We start from the raw sequence: 16,561 nt of genomic DNA on the forward strand, positions 1-16,561 counted from the left end.
GCTTATAGTGGGACATGATTGATATCCTAGGCCCTGTAATGAATGAGATGACTCTGTGGTGGGCCATGCTTTGGGCCACCAATGTGTAGAAATTATACTTTTATCTGCTCCGGTATCAAGGATGCCTTCAAACTCTTTTCCATTAATCTTAAGGCAGAGCTTAGGTCTATCATTTAAAGATACAACCAAATAGGCAGAATCATTTCCTGAGGAGCCCATTTTCTTTATCTCAGGTCCTGCAAATTTCTCCCTGGTATTATCAGGGAGGAGCAGCAGCTGAGCTATCCTATCTCCTTTACTAATAGAAAAAACGCCTTTAGGGCTTGAGCACAGGACCTGTATTTCAGGGGAATGTTGACAATCCATAACTCCAGGGTGGACTACTAAGCCCTGCAAGGTGAGTGAACCCCGGCCGAGAATAAGGCCCATGGTTCCCGGGGGCAAGGATGGTATAGGCTCCACCGGCACCGGCTGAATACTCATTTGAGGCATTAGTAGGAAGTCGGAGGCGGCACGCAGGTCCACCCTTGTGGGTCTTCCTGGGTCGCCTCTCTGACTGCTTCCTGGGTCCTGACAAACCGGTTCCCATATCTTTGAGGGCCCTGGGACCGAGGGCCCGATGACCCGTTTTTTGGCACATAAGCTGATTGACTATCAGGTGGGGGAAGAATTCTGCCCTTTATATCCCTCACAGAGCGACACTGGTCAGCTCTATGATAACCCTTGCCACACTTAGAGCAAAGAGTGAGAGTCCCTCCCTGTTTATCTGGAGCTCTGCAATCTTTCTTAAAATGCCCAGGCTTTCCGCAGTTAAAACATGTCCTCTGATTATTTCTGCCCATGGAGCGGTTTTGGGATTGAAGGATGGCAGCCGCTAAACCTGCATTGCTGAGAGGTCCCCCAAGCTCTCGACAGACCCTGAGCCAGTCTTGTAAGCCTTTGTTCTTTCTTGGGGCTATGGCCGCTCGGCACTCCTTTGTGGCTTGCTCATAGATGAGCTGTTCTATCAGAGGCGCAGCTTGCTCTGACTCTCCAAAAATACGCTCTGCTGCCTCTGTCATTCTGGCCACAAAATCTGAGAAGGATTCCTGAGGTCCCTGGATTATCTTTGTTAACTGCCCAGTGGTTTCACCTGCTCGGGAGAGCGCCTTCCAGGCCCTAATAGCCGTGGAAGAAATCTGGGCATAAGCTCCCCAATGGTAGTTTGTCTGATCAGCAGAATAAGCTCCCTGACCCGTTAACAAGTCAAAAGTCCAATCTCTCTGCTCTGGAGTCAAAGCAGCTGCGTTTGCTCGGGCCTGCGCTTGTGCAGCTTCGTGCCAAAGCGCTCTCCATTCCATATATTTGCCCATACTAGGGAGAGCGGCTTTTACAATCGTTTGCCAGTCAGCAGGAGTTAGTGCCATGCCGGCGAGCCTGTCTAACTGCACCAAGGTAAAATTAGCATTGGTTCCGTATTTACGGACCGACTCGGCGAGTTCTTTAATCTGTACGTATTCTACCGGAGCGTGGACACGCCCACCCTCGGCTCCTTCAAAGACTGGAAATGCCTGTTGTATTTTCCTTTGTTCCTCTCTGGGAATGAATGAGTCTGCACACTGCCTCTCTGCGCACTGCCTCTCTGCGCACTGCCTCTCTGCGCATCTCTCTGCGCATTGCCTCTCTGCGCATCTCTCTGCGCATTGCCTCTCTGCGCATCTCTCTGCGCATTGCCTCTCTGCGCATTGCTGACGCACTACGCAGGGCGGGGGCTCCGCATAGGGCGGACCTTGAAACCGACTGCCGGGAGGTTGAACAGTACGCTGGCTTTCGCCAGCCGCTTTTGGCTTTTTTCTTGACCAATTAGCTGGCTGGTAATGGGCTGCTTCTTCCTCCCAGTCTGTTTCCTCAGAGGAGAATTCTTCATCTGCTTCAGAGCTACTAAGAGCTGGCTTCCTGAGCTCATCTAGTGACGAGTATCTCCTAGAGACCTCCGCTAATCGATCTTTTTTCTTTTCTTTTTTCTTTTCCTTCCTTCTAATCTCTCCCCAGGTATTCTTACCTGACCTAAACTTTTCCTCGGGTTCAAGACCCTTGGAAAGGCCTGTATACTTATTTTGTGTACCATATTTTCTCTTTGCTCCTACTCTCTCTCCCCGCTTTACTTCTGATAGATTGCCCTGAATTTCATCCAGAATTTTCAGCCCTATCTTAATCACCTGATAACATGTGAAAAGGAACAAAAGGGCTCCTAACATTAGAAAAAATTCAAGGCCAAACATTTTCCACTTTACTTCTGATAGACTGTCTTGAATTTCCTTAGAAAGTTCAAGGCCAGGCGTACCTCGTAAAGCTGTACTCACTGGTACTCTCGTTCCCCAGCTGAAAAGTTCTGAATTCATACAGTTGAATCCTTCTTAACAGTCTGCTTTACGGGAACCTTTATTACCGCGACCCGCAGTTCTGGTTCTGGAATGAGGGATCTTCCTTGTGCCGGTCCCGAGTTTTCTTGTATTTTTTCGTCCCGGGATTTTCTCGTCCCGGAATTTCTCGTCCCGGATTTCAGCACCAATTCTTAATCGCGTTCTCACGCCCGGCCAGGAAAGACGCAACAGACCAGAATCTTCTGCGGCAAAACTTTATTGCTTACATCTTTGGGAGCCAGGAGGGCAAGCGCCCAGCGCCCAGCCCCAAAAACGAAAGCCCCTTCAATAATGAAACCGAAACCCCTTCCCTATTTAGGAGAGTTATATTTCGCCTAGGACGCATCACTCCCTGATTGGCTGCAGCCCATGGCCGAGCTGACGTTCACGGGAAAGGTAGAGTACAAGTAGTCATAAAATACCCTTGGCTCATGCGCAGATTATTTGTTTACCACTTAGAACACAGGATGTCAGCGCCATCTTGTGACGGCGAATGTGGGGGCGGCTCCCAACACAGGGAGCAATAAAAAAGTTCCCAAATCCAGGTGCCAACTACAGAAGCAGAATTTCATACGTGTATATGCATGCATGTGCAAACGGGTGTGCCATATAGATTAATTTTTACTTTGAGGTTTTGTTGTTGTTATCTTTCCAGAAAAAAGGGGGGTGTATCTTCTAATATACCTAATGAATGCCTGATTGTAAATCTAATGTCCTTCCAAAACCATAGACTCATTTCAGCTGTAACTAACCAGCGACATGATGTAGTCTTATACAAAATTCACATACTATATCATGTTGACTGAATAACAGTGGGAAACTATATTTCTTCCTTTTACCTACCACCTAAAGGCATGGACTCTCATGGTGTTTGAAGTTGTAGTGTTGTGAAAACACATGGCTTTTGTTGGTCAGATGGCACAGGTCAGTAGGAGTTTACCAGATACTTTCTGGTTTAGGACAGTGAAATGGGTCCCAACAATTCCGGCTGTATTCTTTTGGCCTACCAACTAGGGGCAGATCTGTATTAATTTGTGTCTGTGTTACACTTAGCTTCTGGTACAGAGAATTCCTTTTGCTAGTGACACAATCATTCAGTATCTAAGTGTGAGGTAAGAGCTAGCACATTCATCTTTGAGGATTTAGAAATGTTTTCTCCATGTTAATATTTTTTTCAGTAAAGAAAAATTCTATATAAACTCTGCCCTGAGACATCTAGGCCACGTTTGGCACTAGATGTTGCTTCGAAAACTAAGGGCACAGTTTTCCTGGGTGATAAGTGCTTGGTAGTGTTCAAAAAGGTATAGCTACTGTACACTTTCAGGCATTGGTCTCTGCACTCTGGACTTATTAGGGCAGTACCAACACTCTTGTGCTTAAACATCTATGAAGGGGAAGGGAGTAGTTATCTTTTGAGACAACATCATATATAGCCCAAGCTGGCCTTGAACTCTCTCTGAAGCTGAGCTTAGCCTTGAACTCCAGTTTTTCCTGACTCCACCTCCCAAGTGCTGGAATGACCAGTATTTGCCACCATACCTAAGTTTTATGTTTTTTATTTGCATCTTGATATCATGTGTGTCATTCTGTGCCTGCTCGCTAACTGTTTTTATACCAGTTTCCAGAATAAAGGACATCTAAAACAGGGAAAAGAAGAAGGAAAGGACGTCATAATTGTCTAAGGGCTCATTCCTGCTTTCTCATGACAGCAACAAGGTGTGCGGATCTTCATAATGCTTTACAAAGAGGTGGAGCTAGCCCTCGGGATCAACAGCGAGTACAGCAAGCGGACGTTGATGAGGCTGCACCCCAACATAAAGGTATCCTGGAACCAACGATTACTATCCCACAGGGGCCATTTCTGTATAGATTCCCTTAATGCTCGTTTTGAACGAACAGCATCAAATCTACAGAAATGCAGACAGTATTACACTTTCTTGTGTTGCTTTCCAAAATTAGTATACAAAGGCATGGGTATTTCACACATACATGCTGTGTTGCTATTGAACACTTTCCTGATCCCCTTCACCCAGCCTCCTGCTCCCCTACACCCCTCGCCATAGTAGCCTTTATTTTGCATCCGTGGCCCATATATTTTCATGCCCTCTTTCTCGTTCCCCATTTCCATAAGACTCCTCTTCCTCTCCCATAATCTTCTTTTTCAGTTTCTTGATCCTACTCATATCCCACAGATATACACACAAATACATGTTTAAATCTAGGATGCACACATGAGAGAAAATATTTGGTATTTGCCTTTCTAGGTCTGGGTTACTTTACTTAATATAATAATTTCCCTTTTCATCCATTTTCCTGCAAATGTCATTATTTCATTCATGATTACTAAATAAAATTCTACTTTGTAGACATGTACATATTCATCTGTCGATGGGCATCTGGTCAGTTCCACTTGCTTGTCCTTGCAATCAGAACAGCAATGCATGCGGATGTGCAAGGATCAGTGTGGTGGAACGGAGCTCTTTGTCTAGCCAAGATTACAGCTGAGCCCTATCGCAGTTTAATTCAGTTTTCTTCTTTTTCTTTTCTTTTTTTCCTTGGGAATATGATCTTACTATGTTAGTCTGGTTGGCTTGGAACTTGCTGTGTAGACTAGGCTGGCCTTTAGCTCACAGAGATCCTTCTGCCCACCTGCTTCCCAGGTTCTGGAAAGGATGTATTACCCATCCAGGCTTAGTTTCCTAGAGACCTGCATACTGATTCCCGCAGTGGCTGTACCAGTTTATTCCACCAACATGAAGCAAAGCTTCCTCTTTCTCCATATGCTCTCCAGCATTTACTGTTTGTTTTCCTGAAGATAGCTCTTCTGACCAGCCAAGTTGGAATCTTAAAACTAAGGATGTTGAATGCTTTTTAAAATATCTTTCTTTCGAGACTTATCTGTTCAGCTAAACTACTTCCTCATATTCCCTCTGTTGATGGGTGTGAGTTGATCTTACATTTTTTCAACTCTGACCTTGATAACGAAGGAAGAAAGTGGAGCCAAGAATATGTTTCTTGCACTGCTAGAATCAGGAGCTCTGTCTCCCGTCCACATCACCACTAAGATAAGCCCAGAAGCCTTTGGGTAGAAGTTCACCACAGAGGTCTCTGATTGCTGAGAGCAATGAAGAGCTTTTTTCTAGGACGTGAAATGCCCTAGGTTTTGAGATCACCGGTGTCTAGGGTGAGATATGGGTAAAGTAACTGAAATAACAAACAGTTGGAGAACCACTTTGACATCTCACTAGACCTAAAACCTAGTGATAAATGTCATCCAACCACCAAGACACAAAACTAACGCTCTAGCAGGCTTAAAGTTGTAAGTTATATGATGTACTTGGTTGAAAATCAGCCCAGAGAATAAGTCACATTGTAGCATCTCAGTGCTCATTCATCAGGCGTAAGAGTACAGGAAGGATGTCAGTGAGGATGTAAAAAGACAAGCCACAAAAGAGGAGGAGATATTCACAAATCCTAGACCCAAAAAGGGCTGTATTTATAGTCTGTATAGAGTCCTTGAACAAATTGACCATTAAAAGATATTTTTTAATGAGCAAGGCTCTGAATGCACCCTTCAGAAGATTCCAAAAGCCAAGCCACCCCAGATGACATCAAACATTATTGGTAATCAGGAAAATGTAAATCAAGACTCCAGTGAGGCGCTACCTTACACCTACTAGGCAAGCTATAATCAATGGTCAGGTGGCGTCTTGTATTTCAGAGAATATAGAACCTTTGTCCATGTTGCTGAGAATACAGAGCCCTCATACATGTTGATGGGTAAATAACAGTACAGCCACTTTGAAAAACAATCTGCTTGTTCTTCAGGGAGTTAAGGATACAGTTGGCATGTAATTTAGCAATTCCACCTATATGTCTACACCCAAAAGAACTGAAAACATAGAACTGTGTACAAACTTAAATAAAAAAGAAGGGATTAGCTTCTAAAACACTACACTAAAGAAGCTGTTATATTGGGTGTTGCAGCCTACACCTGTGATCTCAGCACTTGGGAGACAGAAAGAGAATTGTCATAAGCACAAGACTAGTCTAGGTTGTATTGCAGGAAATATTGAAAACAAAACAAAACAAAACAAACCAACAAAACAAACCAGCACGTTCCCGCTCTTGTGCCTCTGCCCTAGCAGCTTGGCCAGCCATGCACTAGTGGGCAATGGCCGTCCTGTTTTTATCTGGTGGAGACTCTCTGGCCTAGAGCTCCCAAAACATCTCCACCTAGCTCGCTAAGTTCACACTGGCAGGTTGCTTCCATGCCAGCACCATGCTTCAAATCCCCCACAACCTTTGTGGTACACTCTCGCCAACCCACACTTTGCTGCCATACCTTTCTCTTTTGACCCCAGTCGAACTACCACGTGAAGGAAAATGCCACACAGACTTAGTTCAGAAACAGTGGTAACTCAATTGTCAATTGTGCTGGGTGCAATCCTAATCTTTAGGCCTTATTAATCTAAATCTCCAATGGTAAATCCTGATGGATCCACCACTGAAAACAGAAGACACTAGTAATTACATCTTGTCTTTATGCTATCCTCATCCAAAAGAGGACCTAACTCTCTCCTGCTTCCTCTTGTCCCCTCTCCAACTGGGGATTGGTTCACAAGAAAGTCACCTGAGTATGATTCACTACTTGTCCTCAGCCCCTCCCAGGAGAGCAGAATTAGCATCAACATACAAACAGCACCAGGCCCATCCACAACAAGGTTATGAAGTAAATTCTAGGTCAGCCACAGCTACATAGGAGGACCCTGTGGGGTGTGTGTGTGTGTGTGTGTGTGTGTGAGAGAGAGAGAGAGAGAGAGAGAGAGAGAAATGTATGTTATGTGAAAGTAGCCTGGTCTCTGGTTGGCATCAGGAAGGTGATCAGCAAGAGAAGGGAGAGAGAATGAGAAGGAAGTCTGATGATGTCATGTATAATGAAAGCTATCATTCCGCATGCTCGCTTAAAATGAAATTTAAAGTGTTTTTAAAGGAAGAATTCAGGGTGGTGTGATGGCTCCTGCCTTTAATCTCACCACTAAGGAGGCAGAGGCAGGAGGATGTCTGTATTTGAGGACAGACTAGTCTATAAAGTGAGCTCCAGATTAACCAGGGCTCCATAGTGAGGTCCTGTTGGAGGAAGAGGAGGAGGTGGAGGAGGAAGAGGAGGAAAAAAGTAAAAATAAAAGAACATATCAAAGTTGATAAGAATTAGCAAAAACAGTACAAAGGGGAGATGTTTATAGCTATAAATCCTTCATTAGAAAAGAGATAAGGTCTCAAAATGTCAGTTCATATTTAAAACTTAAGGATTCAGACAAAGGAGAACAAAGCAAACCTAAAGATACCAGAAGGAAGGAACTCACAAAGAGGGCATAGACATGCCACAGGCAGAACAGGGAAAAACCAGTGGAAGCAAAAGTTGGTTCTTAGAAGGATCGACCAGTTCAAAAAACCTTTATGTGGAAGGAGGAGGAGAAAGGAGAAGACTCTAGTTTCTGAAGGCAAGACATGAAAGAGGGACCACACGGAAGAAACCACAGGAGTGGGAAGGATTCCAGAGATTCTGTGAACACAAGCACAGCCAGTAACTGGGTGAATGGGACAAAGCCTGCCCAGGCTAACCCAGGAAGAGGAATCTGGATAGACCCAGCCAGCCAGGAGATCGATCAATAGTTAAACATCTCTCCCCAGGGAAAAGCGCTAGGTCCCATTGATGGTTTCACTGATGGGCTCGGCCCAACAGTTAAAGAAGGCCTACATCACAGTCCTTCTCAAATATATTCAGTGACCAGAAAGGAAGGCTGGCTAGCTGATGACTGATAAAGCTGAGTGATGCATTCCAACACCAGCAATGTGGTAAACGTCATGTTTTATGTATTTTACCGCAATAAATGAAAACATTAGCCAATATTTTGGAGGTCATCCTAATTGCAAAAATATAGGATCATATAGGGAACCATCCTGAAGCACTTTATCAGTTTTTCCAAGTACCTTCATATAAGGAGCCTTCTAGGTATCTGTGTGCTTGAATCATCGGGATGCAAATATAATTTCTTCTTTTATGTTGTTTTTGTTTGTTTGTTGTGTTTGTTTGTTTTTTTGAGACGGGGTTTCTCTATATAACCACCTTGGCTGCCCTGGAACTTGCGTTGTAGACCAGGCTGGCCTCACAGAGATCTACTTGCCTCTGCCTCTGCCTCTCAAGTGCTGGGAATAAAAACATGCACCATCACACCCAGCACAAATATAAATGTCTCTCCACAAATGCATGTTGGTGGAGTATTTTATTTTATTTTTTAAGATTTATTTATTTATTATATGTAAGTACACTGTAGCTGCCTTCAGACACTCCAGAAGAGGGCGCCAGATCTCATTACGGATGGTTGTGAGCCACCATGTGGTTGCTGGGAATTGAACTCAGGACCTTTGGAAGAGCAGTCAGTGCTCTCAGTCGCTGAGCCATCTCTCCAGTCCCGGAGTATTTTACTTATTTACTTATTTATTATTTTATACCGAGGGTTACCCTTGGAGGGGGTGGAAAGAGAACCCATAGCTATTAAATCGACATAGCTTTAATGGTTGTCTTTCAAGTCAAATGACAATTTCTTCAAAATATCTCATCTGGCTGAAAACTAAACCATAAGAGGGTGCATGTAAGGGCCTGTGCCTGGAATCCCAGCATTTAGGAAGCAGAGACAAGAGATCTCAAGTTCAAGGCCGGCCAGGGTAATCCTTAAAAAGAAAAAATAGTAGATGCAAATCTTTCTCTGCTAATACTCTGACTAAAATCTGAAGTTTAAGAAACTCTCTTTGGCATGTATAAAACAAGTTTTTGTCCCTGAATTACTTTTAAGAACATTTTTTCAAGGAGAGAGCAGCCCTATCTTCTTAGTTATAAAGTGCATTCTCTGTGGGTTTCTCCTGTCTCCAGGTGATGAGACACCCAGACCACGTGTCCTCCAGCGTGTACCTGTGGGCTCACCATGAGAAGCTTGTCATTATCGACCAATCAGTGGCTTTCGTGGGTGGGATTGACCTGGCCTACGGAAGGTGGGATGACAATGAGCACAGACTCACAGACGTGGGCAGTGTCAAGCGGGTCACCTCAGGACTGTCTCTGGGCTCCCTCACGGTAAGTACCTGTCCCCCTTGTGGGACAGCACAAAACCGGCAGGATTGTCTAAACCCATCAATGTATGTAGCTTAACTGAAAACTGACAGACTTGTCATATAAGTAGCAATGCTGACCCAGTGATGCAGAGCTGGCTTTTCCTGAGAGGCATGGTGGACATACCTGCTTTTCTGTAGCAGCCTACACCACCTGTCTAACCCAGATCCCAGCCTGTTTCGGCTTCTCTTCTGTAAGAAGGGAAAGCAAGTTTGGTGTGGAGTATGTAATCTAAATCTGCTCCCTGCTTTTCCATTCAAACCAAGGATTTAAAATTTATTTGAGAAAAAAAGATGTTCATTAACAAAAATGTGTGACAATTGCTACTTAGGTTAAATCAGAGTAAGAAGCCCATTAGAGGTCACTGCTGCAGTGACATTTGATCACTTATAGTGTGTGCTTTGCTACGGTGAGTGCTTTTTAGCATTTTCCTAGCTATGGACACAAACATCAGTAGATCTTTCTGGGGTCACCTAGAAGGAATTGGAGCAGGAACCTCACTAATAACTTCTGAAAATACCTGCCAATCAAGAGCTACCAAAATATTTTCATTTGCATATGCACCTGCTTTGTGTCAAAATGCAATATATTTATTCAAAAAACTTGATGGGTTCTTCTCATTTATGGATGGGTATATCGGTGGCTTTTCTGGGGGTGAAAGACAGAGCAATGGACTGACTAATGATCCGTTACCTCTTCTCGTTGCTGACACCAAGTACTTGACAAGGAACAGCTAGGGAGGTAGGATTTGTTTTGGCCCACAGGTTAGGGGGTACAGCGCAGTACCCTGGGGAAGGGGTACAACCTGTCTCGTGCTTGTCCCATTACATTTGCAGTTAGGAAGTACAGAGAAGACAAGCAATCAAACCTCAAAGCCCACCCACAGTGATTCCCCTCCCCCAGCAAGGCTCCACCCCCTAATGCCTTTCAAAACAGTGCCACCAGCTGGGGACTAAGTGTTTGAACAGCCTGTGGGGGACATTTCTCATTCAAACCGCAACTGTGGGGGACAAAAAAAATGATTGACAGAGGAAGTCTGAGAAGTTGGGTTGTTTAACAATGAATTTAAATAGTGTAATTAGTGGGAGATAGAGGGGTTAATGAAATGAAATTCAAGTTTTATTTAGGCACTGTGGCATGTATCTTTAATCCCAGCATTTGGGGGGCAGAGGCTGATGGATCTCTTCAGTTTGAGATGAACTTGGTTTACGTGACAAGTCCCAGGAAAGCCAGGTAGAAAGAGAGAGAGGGAGAGGGAGAGGGAGAGGGAGAGGGAGAGGGAGAGGGAGAGGGAGAGGGAGAGGGAGAGGGAGAGGGAGAGAGAGACTGTCTCATAAAACAAACAATGAAAACAAAAAGAAGCAAACAAAAGAATTTGGCCTGCTGAAGAAGGAGCCCCACCAGGGCTCATGTGGCTGAAGAACTCACCACCACCCTGTGGCTTCCCTGAGATTCTATGGAGAATCTGTTCTGGGGTCCCTACCATTTGTAAACTACCACTTAGCTCTAAATAAGTGAAAGCCTGTTGTAGTATACTTTATGCATGGTCTTTTTTTTTTTTTAATAACTTTCTCAGGCAGCATCAGTAGAGTCTATGGAATCCTTAAGCCTCAAGGATAAACATGAATTTCATAAAAAGGAGCCCATCTCAAAGATTGTTGATGAGACTGACATGAAGCTGAAAGGGATAGGAAAGTCCAGGAAATTCTCCAAATTTAGTCTCTATCGCCAGCTGCACCGTCACCACCTGCACAACGCGGACAGCATCAGCAGCATCGACAGCACCTCCAGTGAGTCCTGCCTTTGCTAGAACTTTCCTTGGCTGCACTGTGGGCCTTGTAGCCCTTGCCTATTTGCTTTACAAAGATCAGTGGTGGCATTCAGTGGACAATGTGCAATGACTGCCATGCATCCTGTGTGACATCATGGCACTGGGACACTGTGTTTTGAGACAGGGTCTCATGTAGCCCAGGCTGGTCTCAAACTCACTGTGTGATAGAGACTGATCTTGGGCTCTTGTTTCTCCCATGTTGGGATCACAGGCGTGCACCACCATGCCTGTTTTATAAGGTTCTGGGACTTAAACAGGTTCTGTGCATATAAGCAAGCACTCTACCTATTGGGCTCCATGCCCCCCTGTCTCCTTTGTCTCATTTTAAAAACATATTTATTATTAATACAATGTAATCATAGCCACTGTTGATACTTTTGATGGCTATAAAATGACTAGAGCTTTCTAAAATATGACAAGTTATAAAGAGAAAAGGAGCATTAGGTGTCCTTTATAAACCTTCATAGAATACATTTATTTATTTTTTCATCCAGAAATATATCAAGCTTGTATCAGCAGACATTAGATATTCTATATTGTATGAGTTTACATACCTTTACTTAAAGTGCTGTGGTTTTTCTATCACACTAGAACTTATGACTGAGTTTATAGACCTGCTTATTCTAAAAATGATTAAGTGTGCTTTCAAGTTTATAAAATTTGTTACATAGACATAGATATGTAAATATGTTTCTTTGTAAAACAAAAAAGAACTCTCAACTTTCTCCAGGTTATTTTAGCCACTGTAGAAGTCATCAGAATTTAATCCATGGGTTAAAGCCCCACTTGAAACTCTTTCACCCTTCCAGTGAGTCTGAGCAGGGGCTCACTAGGCACAGCACTGGTAAGTGACTGGCTAGTGTCAGAACCCCATGGGCTTCAGCTTTTGTTGCTTCCTTTGCTGCCCGACCACAGTGAGTGTGTGTTCGTGTTGTCTCTCTGGTCAGTCTTCTTGTCCCATATGTTAGGTTAGACCTGTTCCATGCAAGGGCACAGGTGCAAGCTCTGTACACCTGAGGATCTATTCCCCAGCAGTGAAGAGAGAGACAGCGACACACAGAACAGTCCCCTAGCACAAGGTCTATAATAGTCTCATAGCATGGACACTCACACACACATACACACACACACACACACACACACACACACACACACACCTCTGTTTGAGGCAGAAGGACTTCCTCTTGCTGACCTAGGGAAATGTTTTGAGGAGGGAGCCTGTCCTTGGATCTGATAGTACCTGGAGAGCTTAGGTGAGGACAGAAAGGTGTTACAGGTGAAGGAAATGAACCTCTCAAAGGCACGTGGGTGGAAAAGACCAACTTCTTACCTGTTACTAGGAAATGACCCTTGCAGCTAAGGCATGTGACTGGTGTTAAAAGGGTGCACTGAGGCAGAGTCCCAGACAAAGCAAGGAAAACGCAACTTCATTTGTTGGAAAAATGTTGATGGTTTTTGATTAGAACTAGAATGTTTTACATGGGGATGGTTAAAAAATGTTATATGATACCTTTTATGGGAAGAATCAGATTCCTAAAGAGTGAATTAATCAGGGCCTAAACTACGGAGGAGAGAATGAGGAAGGTTTTGGCAATCTCTTCCCCACCTCAGGATGGGGAATCACTACAGTAAGGCACCAGCAAGTGTGCAGATGGCCCAGCACTGCCTTGAACACCTGGGATACTTGACAGAGATAGCAGGGATAGCATCTCCTTTTCACAGAGCCCTTGACTGGGATGGCAAGGGATTTGCCCAGTGTGGTCCAGTTTCTCAGCATCCGCATGCTTAGCATCCACATGTCTAACTAGGCAGAAATGGAAACACCAACAACATCTTGTCCTTTGGCTCCACTCCAAGGCTACAATTCTGTTCTGCTAGATTAGGAAGTTGGAGCCCAGCTGAGAGGCCTGGATGAATTTCAGGCACCTGACCAATGAGGCTAGAACTTGAAGAGTAGTCCAAATGTTCTTCAGGAACCCAGTTATTGGCTTATTTTTAATTATATGTGTTTATTTTCCTGTGCTTATGTGTATATGTATAGACCATGGTGTCTGTGTGGAGGTCAGAGAACATCTTGCAGGAGCTGTTTTCTCTTTCTTCTATGAAAGGCCAAGAGATTGAACTTAGGTCTCTAGGCTTGGTGGCAAGCACATTTATCTACTGAGCTGTCACATGGACCCAGACCTAGCAATATTTAAAGGGCATAAGCTATATGTAATAAACTGAAGCTCAGAATAACTGGTAGTTTTATAAATCTAACAATATTGATACACAATTTAAAGTGGAAAATATTATATGGGAATATATTATATGTCTTAACAATTTAACATAAGGCTAATTCTTGATTGACTTATGAGTTTAGGAACAACTTGCACTATGTCTGTCTGTACCTGTGTGAGCCTCAAGGTTCTGAGGGCTGGAAGCTTCTGGGAAACTGAGGGGACCAAGGCAGGATATCTGTAGCTGTAAAGAAAAATTAAGAGCAGAACTGGAAAGTGTCTCTTCTGGTGTGTGTGGTTGATGATTTACAATTGAGGTTCAAAATGAGATAGAAGAATAAGGTTGCAGAAGTGTGAAAGAGGGGGTCTTTACTTTGACAATTGGTGGTGTGCACAAGGAGCAAGCGGGAAGGAGGCAGAAAGGTATCTGGCACATTAGGCCAAGCCCTGGTTGAGGGCGTGAGACCCACGTGATGATCTGAGGACACAGTGCTGATGGAAAGAGTCCTTGGCAGGCATTCACTGTCTCCTCCATTCATCGACTGGAGACAAGTTTAAAAGAAAAGGAGGAAGTAAACAGCAAAGATTCCAGACTCTGAGGATGATAAGGAAGTAGGGGGGTGGGGGTGGGGGAGAGACCCAAACGTGGGTCCCCTGAAATAACGGTATGTACTGCTAACCTCTGAGCCATCTCTCCAGCTTCCTTATGTACTTCATTGAATAAATACATGCTGAGCTCCTATGACATGCCAACCACTGCCCTAAGTACTGTGGATGAAATGAATGTAATAGATGAAATGCACTTAGCAAGCTGAGCAATAAGGCTACTTACACAGATAGATTGTTGCACATAAGTCAGCAGATAGTGATAAACTGTGTACACATTGAAGCCACATAGCAAACTTTCACAGAATGTCTTGCCATACAAAGGCCAATATGCAGAATACAGGTAAGACGACTGCAGAGTTTAATCAGAGAGACTACACTACATTTAATTCCTCTTTATGAGGTCAGTGACTATTGTAGGTTTTGTAACATGTCTTTTAATTCAGCAATCACTCAGCTATTCTCAAGGAATTTTTTCTTCTTTTCCAAATTATGTTGTAAGAAGGAGAACTCCAGGTTGACATTGCTTTGCTTGACAAAATGTTAAATACAAAATTTGATTCCTTTTCCATTTGGGAAGTCATCCACTGCTCTTTCCTTTGTATCAGATTTTGCATTGATCAGGGGGATAGACTGTAAGCTAAGACTTCTCAAGATTCTTGTCTGGGCTGCAGTGAGCAGGATGTGTAAGACTCTTCAAGGTCCATGGCAGATATCATGGCATGTATCTGCAATCTTAGCATTTGGTAGGCAGAGACAGAGGACTGTAACAAATTCAAGGTCAGTCTTTCTTACATAGTGAGTTTAAAGCCTGCTAGGGCAAATGACCCTTGTGTAAAAACAAAACAAGATAACAACAATGACCCTAAAGAACAAAAAATGTGTATTGTCTGCTAGGTGATAGTGAAAACAGTTTAAAATACTTACCACTTAGGACACTGGTAACACCATTGCTCAGCACTCTTGCTACAAGTGAAACCATCTTACCAGATCCCCAATAAGGCCTCAAACCCTCATCATACACCATTGCAAATCTACAAAGTTTGAAGACTGAATAGTTTCTAAAACACAACTCATTCAGGATGTGGGTTGGAACCACCCTTAAATATGAATATAGATCGAAAAGTAAGGTGTTGGGGATGTCGCTCAGAGAAATGCTTACCTCACATGCATGAGGCCCTGGGTTCAAGCCCTAACACTACACAATACTTGGAAGGTAGAGACTAAGAAAAGAGAGAGAAGTGGTTTCAGGATACTGTTTTATCATAGGGCACAGATTTGGCAAATACCAAAAGCATTTATTTTCACTTCTCAGCCCTTAGCATTCAGTGGGACAAACCCACGGAGGTCTACGAGAAGCCCTGGTCTCAGATGTGCTTCAGAAACTGGAATGTGCGAGGGTTTAGTGGGTAAAATACTGTCTATACCCCGTGTCTAGACCCTGTGTCATGTAGCATTTCCATCAGGCCTCTGCAACACAGGGAATGTCAGTGAGCTCTTTGTGTAGGTGTCGCATGAGTGGACCAGTGGAGCCAGGAATGTCAGAACAGCTCAGTTTCTGGTGACACATGCTCTATGAAGACCCCATTGAGTTTATAGAGTTGTGGAACTTAGGGGTTATGGTTAAGGGTTAATTTATGTGAACTGGGCTGGAAGACTCTATCTAGCCTTAGGGACAGGCTAAAATAGGCTAATCCCCAAAATGCTGGAGAACACCGTGGTGGGGACTGGTTAAAGGTAAAGATGCGTGAAGAATATACTCAAATGTAAAGGGATCCAATAGGTTGTGCCAAAGTATTCAAGACTGAAGTAGATGGAAATTTCCAGAAAGATTATTAGAATGTCATTATGGTTTGGGAAGTGGTGGTGGGAAGATCGTGAGGCAGAGAAGAGGAGAGAAAAACAGGTACTTTGGAGGCTAGAACTGAGTCACCCTAGGAGGGACCATTAATGCTAGAGGATGCTGGTAATTATACTCTTAGGTGTGACAGCAAGGTCAGGTGAGTTCTGGAAAGAATGGGAAGATACCCCTGCTGCAAACATTAGCTGCTGACAGACAGGGGTGCAGAAAACTGGCACGAGATATCCAGGCAGGAGAGATGCAATTGTGATGATGTCATTTGGGAGCCAGATATGGTGCTGCAGGGCCAGTTGATAGAGGTCCGTGTATGCCTGGCTGTCTCCGTGTGCTGTTCAGAGGTCTGCTTGGAATGACTGAGCCCTGCCTAGTAACAAAAGCATATCTGAATTGTGGGCATCTGAATTCAGTTACTACCAGGGCTGTTTTCTCAGACTAGAAATTTACTCTCATTTTGTTTTCCAAGTGATAGCT

General features: G+C 43.9%; 1 protein-coding gene across 6 annotated transcripts in view; it reads left to right on the forward strand.

Moving 5' to 3' along the window:
- Positions 1-16,561, forward strand: part of Pld1 (phospholipase D1) — a 194,904-nt gene that overhangs the window by 128,596 nt on the left and 49,747 nt on the right. For 4 of the 6 annotated variants that reach the window (XM_017319490.2, XM_017319489.2, XM_017319491.2 and 1 more), the window contains 4 exons: positions 4,112-4,222; positions 9,337-9,537; positions 11,150-11,363; positions 12,135-12,248. In XM_017319490.2, the coding sequence (XP_017174979.1) occupies positions 4,112-4,222; positions 9,337-9,537; positions 11,150-11,363; positions 12,135-12,248 (640 nt within the window). The remainder of the gene's footprint in view (positions 1-4,111; positions 4,223-9,336; positions 9,538-11,149; positions 11,364-12,134; positions 12,249-16,561) is intronic. The other 2 variants (NM_001164056.1, NM_008875.4) reach the window with 1 other exon arrangement.

Source organism: Mus musculus, chromosome 3 (genome assembly GCF_000001635.26).
Source record: "Mus musculus strain C57BL/6J chromosome 3, GRCm38.p6 C57BL/6J".
NCBI lineage: Eukaryota > Metazoa > Chordata > Mammalia > Rodentia > Muridae > Mus > Mus musculus.